The sequence below is a fragment of the Eptatretus burgeri genome, chromosome 10 (assembly GCF_056783735.1).
Source record: "Eptatretus burgeri isolate ZD-2024b chromosome 10, Ebu_testis_v1, whole genome shotgun sequence".
NCBI classification, from domain to species: Eukaryota; Metazoa; Chordata; class Myxini; order Myxiniformes; family Myxinidae; genus Eptatretus; species Eptatretus burgeri.
The window spans coordinates 2823401-2839582 of NC_140970.1; the positions used below are offsets into that span (position 1 = coordinate 2823401).

The window sequence follows — 16182 nt, forward strand, 5'->3', positions numbered from 1 at the left end:
TAAATTTAAAGTGCCAAAGGCATTTATTTCATTCCAAAATTAAGAGAATACCATTCCACACAGCGAGTCATATTGTTGGGTGTTTGTGCCAACAAGACTCACAAATGTCTGGCAACACAAACTAGCTCAACAGAAAGATAATACTTTACAGAAACCAAGCTGTTAGGGTTAGGCCTAAGCGGTGTTAGGGTTAGGCCTAAGCCAAGCCAAGGACGCAAGACAAGTTGAGGATTCTTAAATACGGCTTGTAAGTCTCTTAGCGTGTTCGTAACCACAAAATCTCCATTTCTTCTCCACCACCGCATCACTTGCCACCCACTCGTGGCTGAATAAGCACGGGAGAGAACCAAGCAGGCTGTCCAACTCACCGGATGTGACCTTACAGGAAGCAAGAGAAGAGGGCAGGGTGGACAGAAATATGTTAAGACCACACGATTAAGCACTGAGAAAAGCAGGAGTGCCGGGCAAAGGCTGAGGAAACGGGAGGGTTGAAAGGGCACAGGTGGACGGGGTTTCACCTTTGCTTCCAGGTTGAGCAAGTAAGCACGCAGGTTCTCAGCACTTGCCCCGCTTGGGTGAATCTGCAGAAAGCCAACTGCGAGACCTGTTCCACAAACATGTTTTTCAGGTGAAATGATGAGCAATGTAACCCAAAATCATTTACTATCAACTTTCACCCAGCCAAAAAATAACTAAATAAATAAATAAATAAATAAAAAGCTGAGCGTCTCAATACCTTTTCATATGAAAAAAAACAACAATAAAAAAATAACTTTACCTATCCATCTCCAGTCTTAGTCAAACACACCTGTTGTGGTTTTTATCAATTAAAAAATAAGTTTTCTTTTTACACCAAGGAAAGCAAACATTCAACTGTTGTCAGATTTGCAGAGCGATACAAATTAAGTAAATGTCAGAAAGTCTTTGTATTTACAGAAATAACTTTCCTTCCCCTCTTATTCTTGCCTAATGGTTAATGGGTGCTTTTTCTTCTTCTCAGTTGTACGTTCACCAGGAAAAGTGTTCCACCCGAGACTATAGGTTTACTCTCCACCTGTCCGCCCCACCTGTTGGTTTTCTGACTTTTTTTTCCCATACCCTTTATCATTTTCAACTGGAACTTGGTACGTGACTTTATTGTGATCAGTTACAGAACAAGTTCGAGTTTCAGGGCTTTTCATCAATTTTTCAGAGTTATGACCTTTTTAGACTTAGAAAATATCACATTGGTAGGGGACACGTATTGCAAAACAATTCTCGCTCTCGCTGTTTTATATCTTACTCCTCACAAACACATCCATAAAGTTGGTTCATGCTCAGATCATTCCAAGTCCCAAAAAGTCCCCGAGGACCCAAAAGTCCCAAAAAGTCCCCGAGGACCCAGAAGACCCCTCAAAAAACCCTAACACTAGATCCTGTAGAGTGTAGACCCTTTATGACTCGACCATACTGCAAAAAAAACCGTTAGAATTCCCATGTTTTAAACACACACCATTTTAAGGTAAAAAAAAGCAGCTGAATAAGTCATTCGACCTCAGTATGGTATTCGAATTACAAAATATGTCACAAAAACAACAACATTGCAAGAAAGCATATATTTAACACAATAATATTTACAACAATACAAATAATGGTAGTATCATATGGCAATAATAATAACGAACATATAATCCCCACGTTGGCCTCAAGCACATCTGGGCTTAGTGAAAGGCAAGCTAATGCTCAAGTTGTACAGCAGACAGGTATGCAACAAGGCTGTGAAGATCAATGAAAATTTGGTCCATCGGACAAACGCCCACTTGTAATAATAAATGGTGTGTCAGTGTACGTCTCCTCCATAACTCCAAAACCTTGAAACTTAGCAGCCTGAAACTTTGCATGCATACCAAGGGAACTCCAAGGAAGTGCATGACTGAAAATTGGGTGTTTGGGTTAATTAAAACAGCCCTTTTGAAGATAACTAGCGCAGATCGGCTTGCTACGCTCGCCTCTCCACACGTCGTTGCAGAGATTGACATCACCGATTTGCTGTGTTGGCATGATTTACACCAATCATCATACAAACATTTCTTTTCTACAAATGTATTTGTAATATTGCTGATATTATATTTATTTGAAATTTAATTTGTGATATAAGAAGGTCCAAGTGGTCTCAGTGATCTAAGTGGTCAAGGGTCTAAGCTGTCTGAAGGGTGTAAGGGGTCTAATTGGTGCAAAAGTCTAAGAGGTCTAAAAGGTATTAGGGGTATTTTGGGTCTTCGATGACTTTTGGGTCTTTTGTGTTGTCAGGGTACTGTAGGGTCTTCGAGGGTCTTTAAAGGTCTAAGGGGTCTCAGCAGCCAAAAGGTACATTCCAATAGTATGTAAATAATAGACATATACCAGTAGACTAGGTGTAAGTCGGCAGCGTGTAACTCGTCACTTTGCCGAAGTCGGCAGCGTCAAAAAGTCCCGAATTTATCTAATGTTAAATCCCTTTGAATAAAGTCTCCAAGTCGTCACTTCGTCTAAGTCGTCAGATGCTGTCCGATCCCGCGTAATGGAAACTCAAGTAAATTACTAACGTCACATGGAAGCCTAACTCGTCACATGGAACTTCTACCTCGTGAGAAGCCCGATTTCATGGAATCGTGATGCGCACTCATTGGTTTACACCGCCAGTGATAGGCTATTTATAACTGCGCTGCGTTCAGCTCAGTCAGCGTACCGTCCCACATGCATCTGAAAAGGTAGACAGGCTGCGCAATGCAGTCTCTGGTGAAGGAGTAAATGATCGATCGAGCTTAGTGTTGAAGTCCGATCATGGTTTTATATTGGCTTGCTTTGTACATCACCACACTCACTTTCACATAGGTATTGAGTGGTAGTCATCACGATGACTGTGTGTTATGTAATTTGTCGATGGTATACGAGTTTTCATTCCATATGAAAACTCATTCTACATTCATTCCAATGAATGAATTCTAACAGCCATTCATTCCACATTTGTCGATGGTCATATACCATCACCGATGGTACACGAGTTGTCTTACAGTTGTTCATTATCTTTACTTTTGAGAAAGTGATTCATGAATTCCATCTTTGCTTGATCACTTTCCAACTCAATGAACCCCCACCGATGCCCCGAGGATTGTGTTTCCCTTTTGGTACAATAGCCGGCTTAGAGATTGTTGTGCCCTCTCACACGTACGTGTCCAGGCCACGCGCGACTTCATCCTTCACCCCACAGTCATCATGAATGTTTGCATACGCGCAAGTCGTCACATGTCTAAGTAGTCACTTTTTTCTCGGTCCCGATGGTGACGACTTACGCCGAGTCTACTGTAGTTACACGGCTGGAAGGAGGGAGGGAGGGACGGACGGACGAAAGTAAGGACGCACGTACGCATGCCAAGACAGAGCTCTTTTTATATATATATATATATAGATTAGGGAGTGCTCATCATCAAAAACCAAAAAAAAGCCTGAGCAAGATGGCAGCGTGCCATCTTGGTCAACCCACTGTCACCTTGCAGGGATTTTAAGGTGCCATTTTGTTTCGGTATGCTCAACAAAGCCTTGACTTGGAACAGGCCGCACCAGTTTCTGCATGATAAAGTGCTCAATTTTTAATTTTTTTTTCATTTTCCTCACCCATATCATCGAATGACTGATCTTCATACCTAAGAATTGCAGTATCCATCACTTTTCTCGGTACTAGTTTTCAAATCAGGAGCTTGGAGCGACCTTATGCATTATAATGTCACGAGAACGGTGTTGGGGGTAATGGGTGAAATATAGATGAGATATTTCCTTAATGTACATCAGCATAAGTGTTCGTTTTACTTTGTAAACAGAGATCAAGCTGTGTCGATGTGTGTTAGAAAGGGTTAAGGGTCGCCACAGCGGATCATCCGTATGATCCGCATAGTGATTTGGCACATGTTTTACGCCGGATGCCCTTCCTGACGCAACGCTGGTTGCCTCTTACGACACAGGGATATGGTACACCTATTTTAACCGGGGTATACACCGGCCCAGTACACTGGTACTCATTTCGCCGACCTCGGAAGGATGACAGGCTGAGTCAACCCCCTGGTGTATTAATTCAGTGGCCCAACGTGGCTTGAACTCAGGACCTTTTGGATCCCAAGCCGCTGCCCTAACCACTGCGCCAACACCAGGCTATATATATATATATATATATATATATATATATATATATATATATATATATATATATATATATATATATATACATACATACATACAGTCAACCCCCGGTTCATCGCGGTTCACCTATCGCGCCCCCGGTTCATCGCGGGTTTTCCCTTGGAACGTAACTAATTTTTTCTGCGGATTCCCCCGATACATCGCAGTAATAATATATAAAATATAAATTATTTAAGCAATAAATTATAACGCGTGGTGCTCGACCAGTCACACAACGCACGAGACAAAGTTTCGCATGTGAACTTCGAATATTTTCTACATTTTTTCTCCAAGCACCACGATGCTGCCCAAATGCCCTGCACCTTCTAAGGCTTCTGGCAAGGAACCGAAGCGCCAGAGGAAGGTCCTGGGATGCTCCAGGAGAAGGTTAAGGCAAAGGTGCTCGATATATGCTTCGGGAAGGAAAAAGGTTTGCCGCCGTTAGACGAGCACTGCTCATACCCAGCACCTCAAAACCGACCAGACCAGACTAGTCTATCTCCGGCACCTCAAATCCAATCACTCCCAAAACGACCAGACCAGACGAGTCGATTTTTGGGGAGGCGTCCATTCATCGCGGATTTTCACTTAGCACAGGGAGGTTTGGAACGTAACCCCTGTGAGAAACGGGGGATTACTGTGTATGTATATATGTATATATATATATATATATATATATATATATATGTATATATATATATATAATTACCAAGCTTGCACACTAAAAACTCGGCTCGCCGTCACACGATCCCTATGAAATTGCTGTGGCACTTGGCGGACATGCCGACAATGTTTGGGAAGTCTTGGCGTTCCATAGTACCACTTGCATTTTGCACAATGCGTATTTTTGTCATTCCCCGTGTACAGTCTGTCGTCTGCTACCAGCTATGTTGTACTGCAATCCCGTGCATGTGCACGGGTATCGCTAATATATATATATATATATACATATATATATATATATATATATACATATATATATGTATATATATATATATATATATATATATATATATATATATATATATATATATATATATATATACATATATATATGTATATATATATATATATATATACATATATATATGTATATATATATATATATATATATACATATATATATATATATATATATATATATATACATATATATATGTATATATATATATATATATATATATATATATATATATATATATATATATATATATATATATACATATATATATATATATATATATATATATATATATATATATATATATATATATATATATATATATATATATATATATATATATATATATATATATATATATATATATATATATATATATATATATATATATATATATATATATATATATATATATATATATATATATATATATATATATATATATATATATATATATATATATATCACAAGTAGAGTTGCGAGGAAGTCCAGTGGCGGTGCTTGAGAGGAAGTCCAGTGGCGGTGCTTGAGAGGAAGTCCAGTGGCGGTGGTTGCGAGGCAGTCCAGTGGCGGTGGTTGCGAGGCAGTCCAGTCGCGGTGGTTGCGAGGCAGTCCAGTCGCGGTGGTTGCGAGGCAGTCCAGTCGCGGTGGTTGCGAGGCAGTCCAGTCGCGGTGGTTGCGAGGCAGTCCAGTCGCGGTGGTTGCGAGGCAGTCCAGTCGCGGTGGTTGCGAGGCAGTCCAGTCGCGGTGGTTGCGAGGCAGTCCAATCGCGGTGGTTGCGAGGCAGTCCAGTCGCGGTGGTTGCGAGGCAGTCCAGTCGCGGTGGTTGCGAGGCAGTCCAGTCGCGGTGGTTGCGAGGCAGTCCAGTCGCGGTGGTTGCGAGGCAGCCAAGTCGCGGTGGTTGCGAGGCAGCCAAGTCGCGGTGGTTGCGAGGCAGCCAAGTCGCGGTGGTTGCGAGGCAGCCGAGTCGCCGTGGTTGTTGCGAGGCAGCCAAGTCATCCTGGTTGTTGCGAGGCAGCTGAGTCGCGGTGGTTGCGAGGCAGCCAAGTCGCCCTGGTTGTTGCGAGGCAGCTGAGTCGCCGTGGTTGTTGCGAGGCAGCCAAGTCATCCTGGTTGTTGCGAGGCAGCTGAGTCGCTGTGGTTGTTATGAGAGAGTTCTATCCGTTGGTCAATGTTGCTGTTGAGACTGGAGTGATCGAGGTCCAGCAAAGCTGTGACCCTAAAAGCGTGGGCTGCCATATCTCGCTGGTTGCAAGAATCAGACTGCCCGCAACGACTCGCTGGCCTCGCATTTCACTGGTTTCAATGCTCAACTGCTCACCTCATGCAGGCATCACGCCGTGCATGGTACCCCCCCCCACCCCCATCTATAATTGTGAATTATTTGTTCAAATTGTGTGTGATCGGGATAGGTACTTGTGTTAAGTGATTTCGAGATTACGAGGGCACGTGGGTTGTTAATCGTTCTGCACAAATATTATTTTTGCTTTTCTCTCTCTCTATCTCACTCTTCTTTCCGTTCAGGTATTGCTGTGCAATTCACCTGGGTTATTCTCATCATCTCCGAGTGGTTTGCAGTTTCATTTGTTTGGGCTTCACATCCCCAGCACGTAGTAAGTTTGTGCACTGTGGTTAACTAGTGGTTAAACACCTTGTTAAGGGGTTTTGCATCATCGCGGTGTACATTTCCCCTGGGACTCGCTCAGCCAGAAATCCATACCATGGGGAATCGCATCGCAGGCTGCAGAAACTTGGTATAGATTCTGTCCGCCGTCCCAACATAAAGATTTAGTTGGCTTTCGCGCAAACAGTGTACCGGCCTCTGTCGACCTTCTGCCACTAAATTGGTGACTGTCCAGTTGGCAAGCTTCGTCCTTGTGTCCACCTCCAGTCCACCACAACATTGTTGCCAGGAGCGAAAATCGTACCCGAAGCGGAATTGCTGTTAAACAATAACACTTCGATAAAGCAACACCATTGTAATTGGTGCAAAAAGGAATTTTGAATTTCAGGTGTGCCAAAATAAATAAATAAAAACTCAGCAGAGCCAAAAAACATCTCAAGAATGAGCTTTCAAACTGGTTTCCCTTCTCTAAAACCTGGTGGTGCCTTGTCAAGTCCTTATCAAATCTGATTGTGCCCCCCCCGCCCCCCGCCCCCCGCCCCTTCCATCACTTCAAATGGCACCACAGCTGACTCCGCACGTAAGAAGGCTGAATGCCTGATCAATTCTGTGTTTGCTTCAAAATCTAGTGATCTCTATCTCCATGTTTATCTCTCGGTCTCTCTTTCCCTGTTGTACCCAACTGCTGCTCGACTCTGTCTTTTGCACCTGAGAAGGTGGAAAAGTTTCTGGCAACCATCGACTGATGCTACAACTGGACCAAATGACATCAGCTCACATGTCTCTGAAACTTGCTCTGCCACTCTTGCACATCCTCTTTCTGGTCTTTTCACCCTATCTTTTGCACTAGGTCATCTTCCATCTGCTTGGAAATCTGCCAACATCAGTGCATAACATAAAAATAGCCCCGTGGGGGGATTAACGGTTATTTCCCCCAACAGGTGGGGTGAAAATGAGGGATTCGGGGGAAGACAAGTGGGGTGAAAATGAAGGATAAGGCGCCATCCCCCCCCCACCACCACCCTTTCCAAAAGTGATACGGTCATGGGGAGCATAACTTAAATTAACGGCTCGGTCCTAATGTTTCATGAAGAGTTTGGCTGCATCTCGCCATCGGTTTCTGAGATGATTTTAAAATAAATTACCTGAATTTGGGGCAAACCCCCCTTTTCAGCTTCTTATAGGGGCAGATCCAGATGGGGAGCACAACCCATGAGATCTTCATGTTCTGATGCATCGTCCCAAATTTGGTCTAAAATCGGTGATGTGGTTTGTGAGATGTTTTAGTCGAATGTTAACGGACATCCCATCGGACAACAGACAACTTAACATCCATTAACTTAACATTAACGGACAACTTAACATCCATTAACTTTACATTAACGGACAACTTAACATCCATTAACTTTACATTAACGGACAACTTAACATCCATTAACTTAACATTAACGGACAACTTAACATCCATTAACTTAACACTTAACATTAACGGCCAACTTAACACCCCACTCTATTAACTTATTTTGGAGAAATAACCTAAAAAGGTGCAAAAACCAACCCCTTAACTACAAACCTATTAGCTGACTTCCAATCATCAGCAAGGTCTTGGAATCCATTATCGCAGTTGTTATTAAATTCTTCATTTTCTCCAACAGCCTCATCTCAGATCACAAATTTATATTCAGACCAAGTCACTCTACCTTGGACATGCTGCTCCTATTCACCCAACAATGCATGGAAGCCCTCAATGTCAGATATGAGATCAGGGCCGTCTCTCTGGATATATCTTGTGCTTTTGATAGTCTGGCATCCTGCTGTGCTCTCCAAATTATATGCCTATGGCATCCAGAGCCAACTCCACCTCCACACATGGCTTACTGATTTCCTCCACTCTCATAGCCAATGTGTGGCACTCAATGGAATCCTTTCATCTTCTCTCCCCGTCAAGGCTGGAATGCCCAAAGGCAGTGTTCTGGGCCCAGTCCTCTCTCCTGCTCTCCATAAATGATCTCTCTGACTCTGGAAAATCCCCTTTATCGATTTGCTGATGACTCCACCCTCTGTTGTAACATCTCTCATCCTTCAGACAAGGCAGGATGCAGCCTCATCCTTCTTTTCAGACCTTGGAAAAAAAAAATCACAACATGGCGAAACACTTCCAATGTCTCTGACTCCGTGCGTCTATATATATACACACACACACACACACACACACACACACACACACACACACACACACACACACACACACACACACACACACACACACACACACACACACACACACACACACACACACACACACACACACACGGTGGCCTTAAAGTCACTTTACCCTTCCCAGTGAAGCATTGTTCTTGAACTGTTTTAACATACAGGTTTTATTGTACAGTACTTACAATAATTCATTTGTCATTGTATCTGCATGTGCTCCATCATTCTTCTGAGTCAGTGTTTCCGCATACCATGGCGGGCAAGGGGCCGAGGGCAGAGGGGAAGGGACGGAGGGAAGTGCGAGAAATTTATCAGGGGTAAAGTAACTTTCGGGCTACCCTGTATATACACACACACACACACACACGCACACACACACCACCCCCACCCCTTCCTTCTTTTCTTCCTGAATACCACAACCAACACAACAATTTTCCCATAGTGTATTTAAAGTCTTTCAAGACATTCTGTGAGCCTTGACTGAGGTCTAAAAGGCAAAGAAACCTGAGGGCAAATGCACCAGCAAGGTGATCCTCCTTCATACAAAGCCCTTCCTTAGCACACCTGAACTCCTATGCACCGACAAGGCCTTCATCTGCAGCTTGACGGAGTAATAGTTTTTTGACCGTTAAGGAGGTGGGAGGAAATGGGTGAGATGAGGAGGGAAGGAGGTGAAGAGACCAATGAGATGCACAACACCAGGAGGAGAGAATGACTAAAAATGTGAGGGGGAGGAGGTAATTTAGTATAAAGGAGGTATCCACGTGAAAAATCACTGCTGTCCTTGATCTCAAGTGATAAAATTGCAAGAGCAATGGAGCAAAGTTTTACTTGTACCATAGCAATGATTACATAAAATAATAAGATAAAAGTACAATGACAATTTATGATCACTGCTACATTATTTTGCATTGTTTAATCTATGCCATTGTTCTTGAGCAAAGGGCAGACTAAAGCATAAACTTATTTTTATCCGTTTTGTTGGTTTCGTGGATTTAACCAAGTTGGTAATGCTATCAATTAAATGTACCATTACATACACTTGACAGAGTGCCAGTGCTACCAAAGCAGTTCCTGAGCAAAGGTTATGGTGGGTGGTTTGCCGTTGCCTTCCCAGCTGTCAGTCAGGACAGGAATTAGGAATTTGTTCAAGGTGCCAGCGATAACGCTCCTCTATGTGAAAGATATCGTGGAATCTTTAACGTCCACCCAAGACTAGTACGGTTAGGTCTGTGAGAAGGCTTAATGTCCTCCCGACGGACTGCGCACACATTGAAACCTCGCCCCGCATGTGAAACACCAGGATGACAGTTCATAGCTGGGTCGAGATCGGACAGCTCAAAGGCGAGTGCACATATACCTCCAAGCTATCCTGCCAGCCTGGTAAACCCATAGGTATACATAAAGCACACCATGATGCATATTTTATCAGTAGCACTTTTCTATTGAAAAGTCATAGAGGTCTGCTCAAAATTTGGACACAACATGGAAACCTCACATGAACTTGTAAAGAAACCACAATTGGCTCTTAATTACCTTCCCCATACAAATCAGAATCTTACGTTCAACTTAACATCCTCAAATCAACCTGCATACCCCATTTAATCTTCAGGCAGCGGTTTAACCAGCATACTAAAGCACAATAACGTAGTGCTCCAATGTATTTTCAACATATATTAGCAGGGTCTTTGACATCCACAACCTAAACTTGGACGGAAGAGGCGGTTTTACATATCCACTGAAAGAACTGCGTGCTCCGAGATGCATCACTCTCGAACAGTACTTCACTTGGACAGTAATTTCGAGAGATTCATTTCGGACTCGGGTGGTGGTTGGTGGGGAGGGGGAGGTGAGGGGGGTTCCATGACAGATCTTTTTGCATATGTAATTCAAAGAGGGAGAATAATGTATATAATATATCGCATTTAATGATATTGTTTGTTACAATAGTGCAATGGATGGTTTCCTCAACAGTGATACAACAAAGCAGCTCAACATCAGTGTATCCAGTAAACAGATTATTAAAGAATTAGTTTGTTGATTGTTACAAAAACTTTTTCCCTCAATGTCAATGAGCAAAACATTTTTCAAAAAAAACTGCACTTGTAGGTATAAAAGTGAGGGGGAAGTGGGGATATAAAGGTAAGGGGGTGTGAGGTTGGAGGAAGAATATGGGATGGAGGTGGAATAAATGCAGGAATCCAAACGAGGAAGCTTACCAATGAGCAAAGAGTGTTTGTCCGAACAAGAGCCTTGAGAACCAGTATGTCCCGATGTTTCTCTGTTCGACTCGACAGTGGTTGTTGAGCCATTCGCCTGCCAAAGTTAGTTTCATAAGGTGTCAGAAGCCAAGAGGACACATTATTTGTACACCAGGGATATGATGCTCAATAAATATAATAAAGCAAGCATCTTACAATTTCAGTCTCAAACTGAGGTTTTACATATTTGGACAATGGAATAAAAAGCCCTGAGTCTGTGCAATTAACATGCCATGACAACAGGCTAAATTTCAAGGTATGTAGCCTCAAGCTCAGCACAGGCAGGTTGGTTGATGTGATGGTATCGCATCATGACGTCAGCATGTCAATGGTTGTATTTATTGCCTGGCTTAGTTCACCGACTGCACAGACAAGTAACGCAGCTGCTCCTTATGAAAACTATTTCGAATTGCTTACAGCCTTATCTCAATGAGACGTTTGCGACATAGTAGCCTTTCTCTGTTTTGTACCAGCTCGATTCAAGAGTCTTGCTGTCCTGCCGTCACCTCTGCCGAACTGCCACTCCAGGTCATACCCATTCAACAAGAAACCCTTTCCTTTAATCCGACTTAAGACTAAGTTTAAGAGTCACCTCCATTTATTCACCCACATCCTGCCCCCTTTTCTCGCATGTGGAACTGTCTTCCCAAGTCTGTTGTATACATTGACCACCCACAACGCGCTTCCAATTTAACGACCGACCACCACCCCCTTGGTCTCTGTCATTTATACCGATGAACTTTACTACACCTGTTGAGATCCTGTTCGATGTTTGCCTTAAATTGCTCCCCTTGTGTTTGAGATACATCTGTATACCAGTCTTACTGCCCAACCACCCAACCCCACCTCCCCATTGTGCGTCTGTTGCCACCTATCCTGCTGCTTTATGAACCTCGACCCCTCTATTCATAAAAATAAACACAAAACTACACATACTTACCTGCTGTGCTTGTGATTTTTCTATCTACCCACCTGTACATCAGAGTTAGTTCGTGGTACAGCCAACTGTATGACCCTGAGAGCTGCTTGTGCCTGGCTACGTTCCGCACACGTACGTGCCAGCTCTGCCTCACGCTCACACAGCTCTTCCTTCACTCTGCACAATTGCTGAGAAATCAAAATGAAAGTCAATCCGACTCCACCACCGATACAGATGTTAAAAATCCGTATAAACCACATCTCTACATCGACTTTTAATAAACACACAAACCTTATAATTAATAACATATCACACTAACTTGAAAAAGTGCAAATTAATGGTTGAACAAAAACAAACAAAAATAATGTTGCGGTTGTGAAAAGATCCCAGGGTGTCACACTCAACACATAAGGGATCCTTAGTTTAAATATCTCTGCAGTCATTGTGTTTCGATAGGTTATCTTTCTCCTCGCAACAGGGACAGTGGAAATGCATTTTGTGTGTGTTGAGCAGGTTCTATCCCCCTTGTAATCCTCCACTTTACTGAAATTCCTCTCTTCATCAATCCATTCCAATCCCTCACCCATTAGCATGGTGTTGGCTTAGTGGTTGGGGTGGTGGCTTGGGATCCTAGGGTCCTGAGTTCAAGCCCCGTTGGCCACTGAATTAATACACCAGGGGGTTTGACTCAGCCTGTCATCATTCCGAGGTCGGCGAAATGAGTACCAGTGTGTATTGGTAGAGGGGCACTGCATCAGCGACACAGTCGCGCTTCCAAGAAATGATAACTACCCCAGCAGCTATGCTACCATACGCAAGAAGAAAAATAATCTCACCCCACTCCTCTCAAACAACTCCTTCCCCGTAACTTCATAAAATCACTCACCCCCTCCCTCCCAAACCTCCTATTCCCCACTTCTTCCTGAAAACCCCTCGAGTCATCAATCCCTTCCAATCCCTCTCATTAATCCATTTTAATCTTTTTCCCCATCCTTCTTAAACCTCTCCTCCCCGACTCAAACCATGCACACAAGACAACATCCACACCCACATTCAAAGCCATTTCTGTGCCTAGAATGAGGGGAAGTGCAAAGCAGACAAGGAAAAAAAAAGGGACACCCATGGCAGCTGGATGAGGGTTACCAGACCAAATCTCTGAGCAGCTCTGGGCCTCCCTCAATAATGGACACACAACACGTGGGGGGTCAAAGAGTGTTACAGCAACCTTTGCTCCCCGAAGCCACACCTCGCCTCGAGCCCACGCCTCGAGCCCTCGCCTCACCTACTTATCATTTTGGGACCAACGCGAGCCTGCGGGTTCCTGTTGGGTGAGCAAAGAGGTCGACCCTATGCCTCAAACGTATATATATATATATATATATATATATATATATATATATATATATATATATATATATATATATATATATATATATATATATATATATATATATATCTAAAACTCTCGTCTTGTATGTATTTATGAATGTTCCCGAAATACAGCCAAAACAGCACACGATAGCGCAAAAATTTTAGGGCCACCTTACTCACCATTCGCCTGCGGTGTGCATTATTAAGTTTCGTTCAAATCAGGCAACGAAAAAAATTATTAAAAAATCAATTCCTGATTCAGTCAAGTACTCTTTGGGAGTATTTGATCAATGCAAACAACCTCAGCGGTATAGTTCGCTGGAGCTATCTTTTTCTTTTTTTCTTGAAATGATTTTTTTTTTTTTCATCAACCGCTGTCACAACGGGTTCACGGGTCGTGTGTGTGTATGTATATATATATATATATATATATATATATATATATATATATATATATATATATATATATATATATATATATATATATATATATATATATATATATATATAATATATATATAATGTATACCCCGGTTATATATATATATAATATATATATATATATATAATGTATACCCCGGTTAAAATAGGTGTACCATATCCCTGTGTCGTAAGAGGCGACCAGGGTTGCGTCAGGAAGGGCATCCGGCGTAAAACATGTGCCAAATCACTATGCGGATCATACGGATGATCCGCTGTGGCGACCCCTAACGGGAGCAGCTGAAAGAAGAAGAAGAAGATATATATATAATATATTGTAAAGAATCTTCTCCAGAACCACTTAAACAGATCAATGAGAAACCTCATATTGTTTGATTTTTTTACCCCATGGGGTCTAAGTGCCGCTCGCGTTTTCTCTTTTCTTGTGTACAGTTCATTTGAACGTCTATTTCTCCATTATCGTGAACAGAATTCGATGAAAATTGACAGGCATCTACTAGAAACATATGCGCAGGCATAAACTGAGCCCAAAGTGTGATTCTGGCTCTTTGGGCAGAGAAACGGCCCTTTCTCTTAAAATTGATATTTATCGGTTATTAGTGGACAGAACCGAACCAAACTTGACATGTATATTCTAGAGACCATTCCCCAGGCATTTTCTGAGCCCAAAGTGCGATTGCGGCCTTTCGGGCCGAGAAACTGCACTTTCGGCCCATTTTCTTAAAATTATTTTTAAAAAATAATAATAAATGCGCTGGGCGATGCCCAACGCAAAATTAAGTCACAAATGATGATTATGATACTAGCCTCACTCTTGTGAGGTGTTTTGGTTTCTTTTTCTGATGCGATGAAAATCTTACAAAATATCAAAACTACATGTCGTCCAAGCTATCGCTCACCTAAGAGTTGTACGAATGAACTCCCACAGGGTATGTTCTCAATTCGAACTTGTTTGTTTCATATTTAACTTCATTGATGAAATTTAGCCTTAATGTGCACAAATGTCGTTGTTAAATAGCCTACTAATCAATTAATCAATAAAACTACGGATAATGGCATGGATGTGACATAATAGGGTGCATGGACGATACGGGTACTTGGGCCATCACAGAAGTGAGCCATAATAGTCTTCTTGGGTATGGCAGCTCAGCTGCCAGGGTAGCTATCATTTCTTGGAAGTGTGACTGTGTCGCTAATGCAGTGCCCCTCTACCAGTACACACTGGTACTCATTTTGCCAACCTCGGAAGGATGACAGGATGAGTCAACCCCCTGGTGTATTAATTCGGTGGCCAACGGGGCTTGAACTCAGGACCCTAGGATCCCAAGCCACCACCCTAACCACTAAGCCAACACCAGGCTCCAGCCATAATAGTTGCATGTTCAGTTAATTATGGTATTTTTGTTCAGAATGAGTGTGTGAGGTGAGACTATGCACACTCCAAGTGCCATTCTAGTTTTAAAAGAATTGCTTTATTTTTTTCAAAATTTAGCTTTGGGCAATATCACAGATAACATTAATGGGCAGCATGGCTTCTAGAATTTTCTAAAGAAAGTTTCAACTACTTTTTCGGCACCAGTTATTCCCACCACCTTCTGGTGTTTGCCAGGAAAGCATTTCATAGGCCAAGACTTTCACGAACAGGCTGACCAGGCCTGAGGTTACCATGAAGGTGGCAGGAATTTGCCATTTGTTCAGGGTGCCAGAGATAACTCACAGATTCTTCTTAAAGCACATGGTGGGATCTTTAACATCCACCAATTAATCCTCACAGATGGGACACCCAGCTCAATGTATATCCAAGGGATGGCACAGTTTGCGATGCAATCCCTCCCTACAAGACACCAATCAAACATTTTACGGTCAGACAGAGTTGAAAAGAGACTGGGTGGCTCAAAAGAGCACTACCTCTACACTCTGTCAAACTTTGAGAAAGTGGAGGGATTAACTAATATAACGTAGCCACAAAAAAAACAAGTGAAATCCTTCAATACAGAGTGATGGTCACCGATGGTCAATACATTCACCGATGGTAAATCAAATGAGTACACTAATGTTAAAATATGCAATTTATGCTTTTTCAGTTGAAAAACAATTAAAAAGCGTACTTAATATTTGAAATGTAAAAATCTTGTTATTGTTGTGATAAGCACCTTTATATATAAGAGAAGGAATGAAATCGTTCCATACAGCATGACAG

At 42.3% G+C, this 16182-nt stretch overlaps 1 protein-coding gene across 2 annotated transcripts in view; it reads right to left on the reverse strand.

Moving 5' to 3' along the window:
* Positions 1–16182, reverse strand: part of LOC147017821 (uncharacterized) — a 65797-nt gene continuing 49615 nt past the window's right edge. The window contains exons 11-15 of one of the 2 annotated variants that reach the window (XR_015062153.1): positions 12224–12358; positions 11210–11306; positions 9176–9219; positions 519–604; positions 273–378 (exon numbers count right to left, since the gene is read on the reverse strand). Coding sequence is in view for 1 of the 2 variants with exons in the window: in XM_085896837.1 (XP_085752963.1) it covers positions 235–378; positions 519–604; positions 11210–11306; positions 12224–12358 (462 nt within the window). In the remaining variant the exon portion in view is untranslated. Of the gene's footprint in view, positions 379–518; positions 605–9175; positions 9220–11209; positions 11307–12223; positions 12359–16182 lie in introns of both variants that reach the window. The other variant, XM_085896837.1, reaches the window with a different exon arrangement.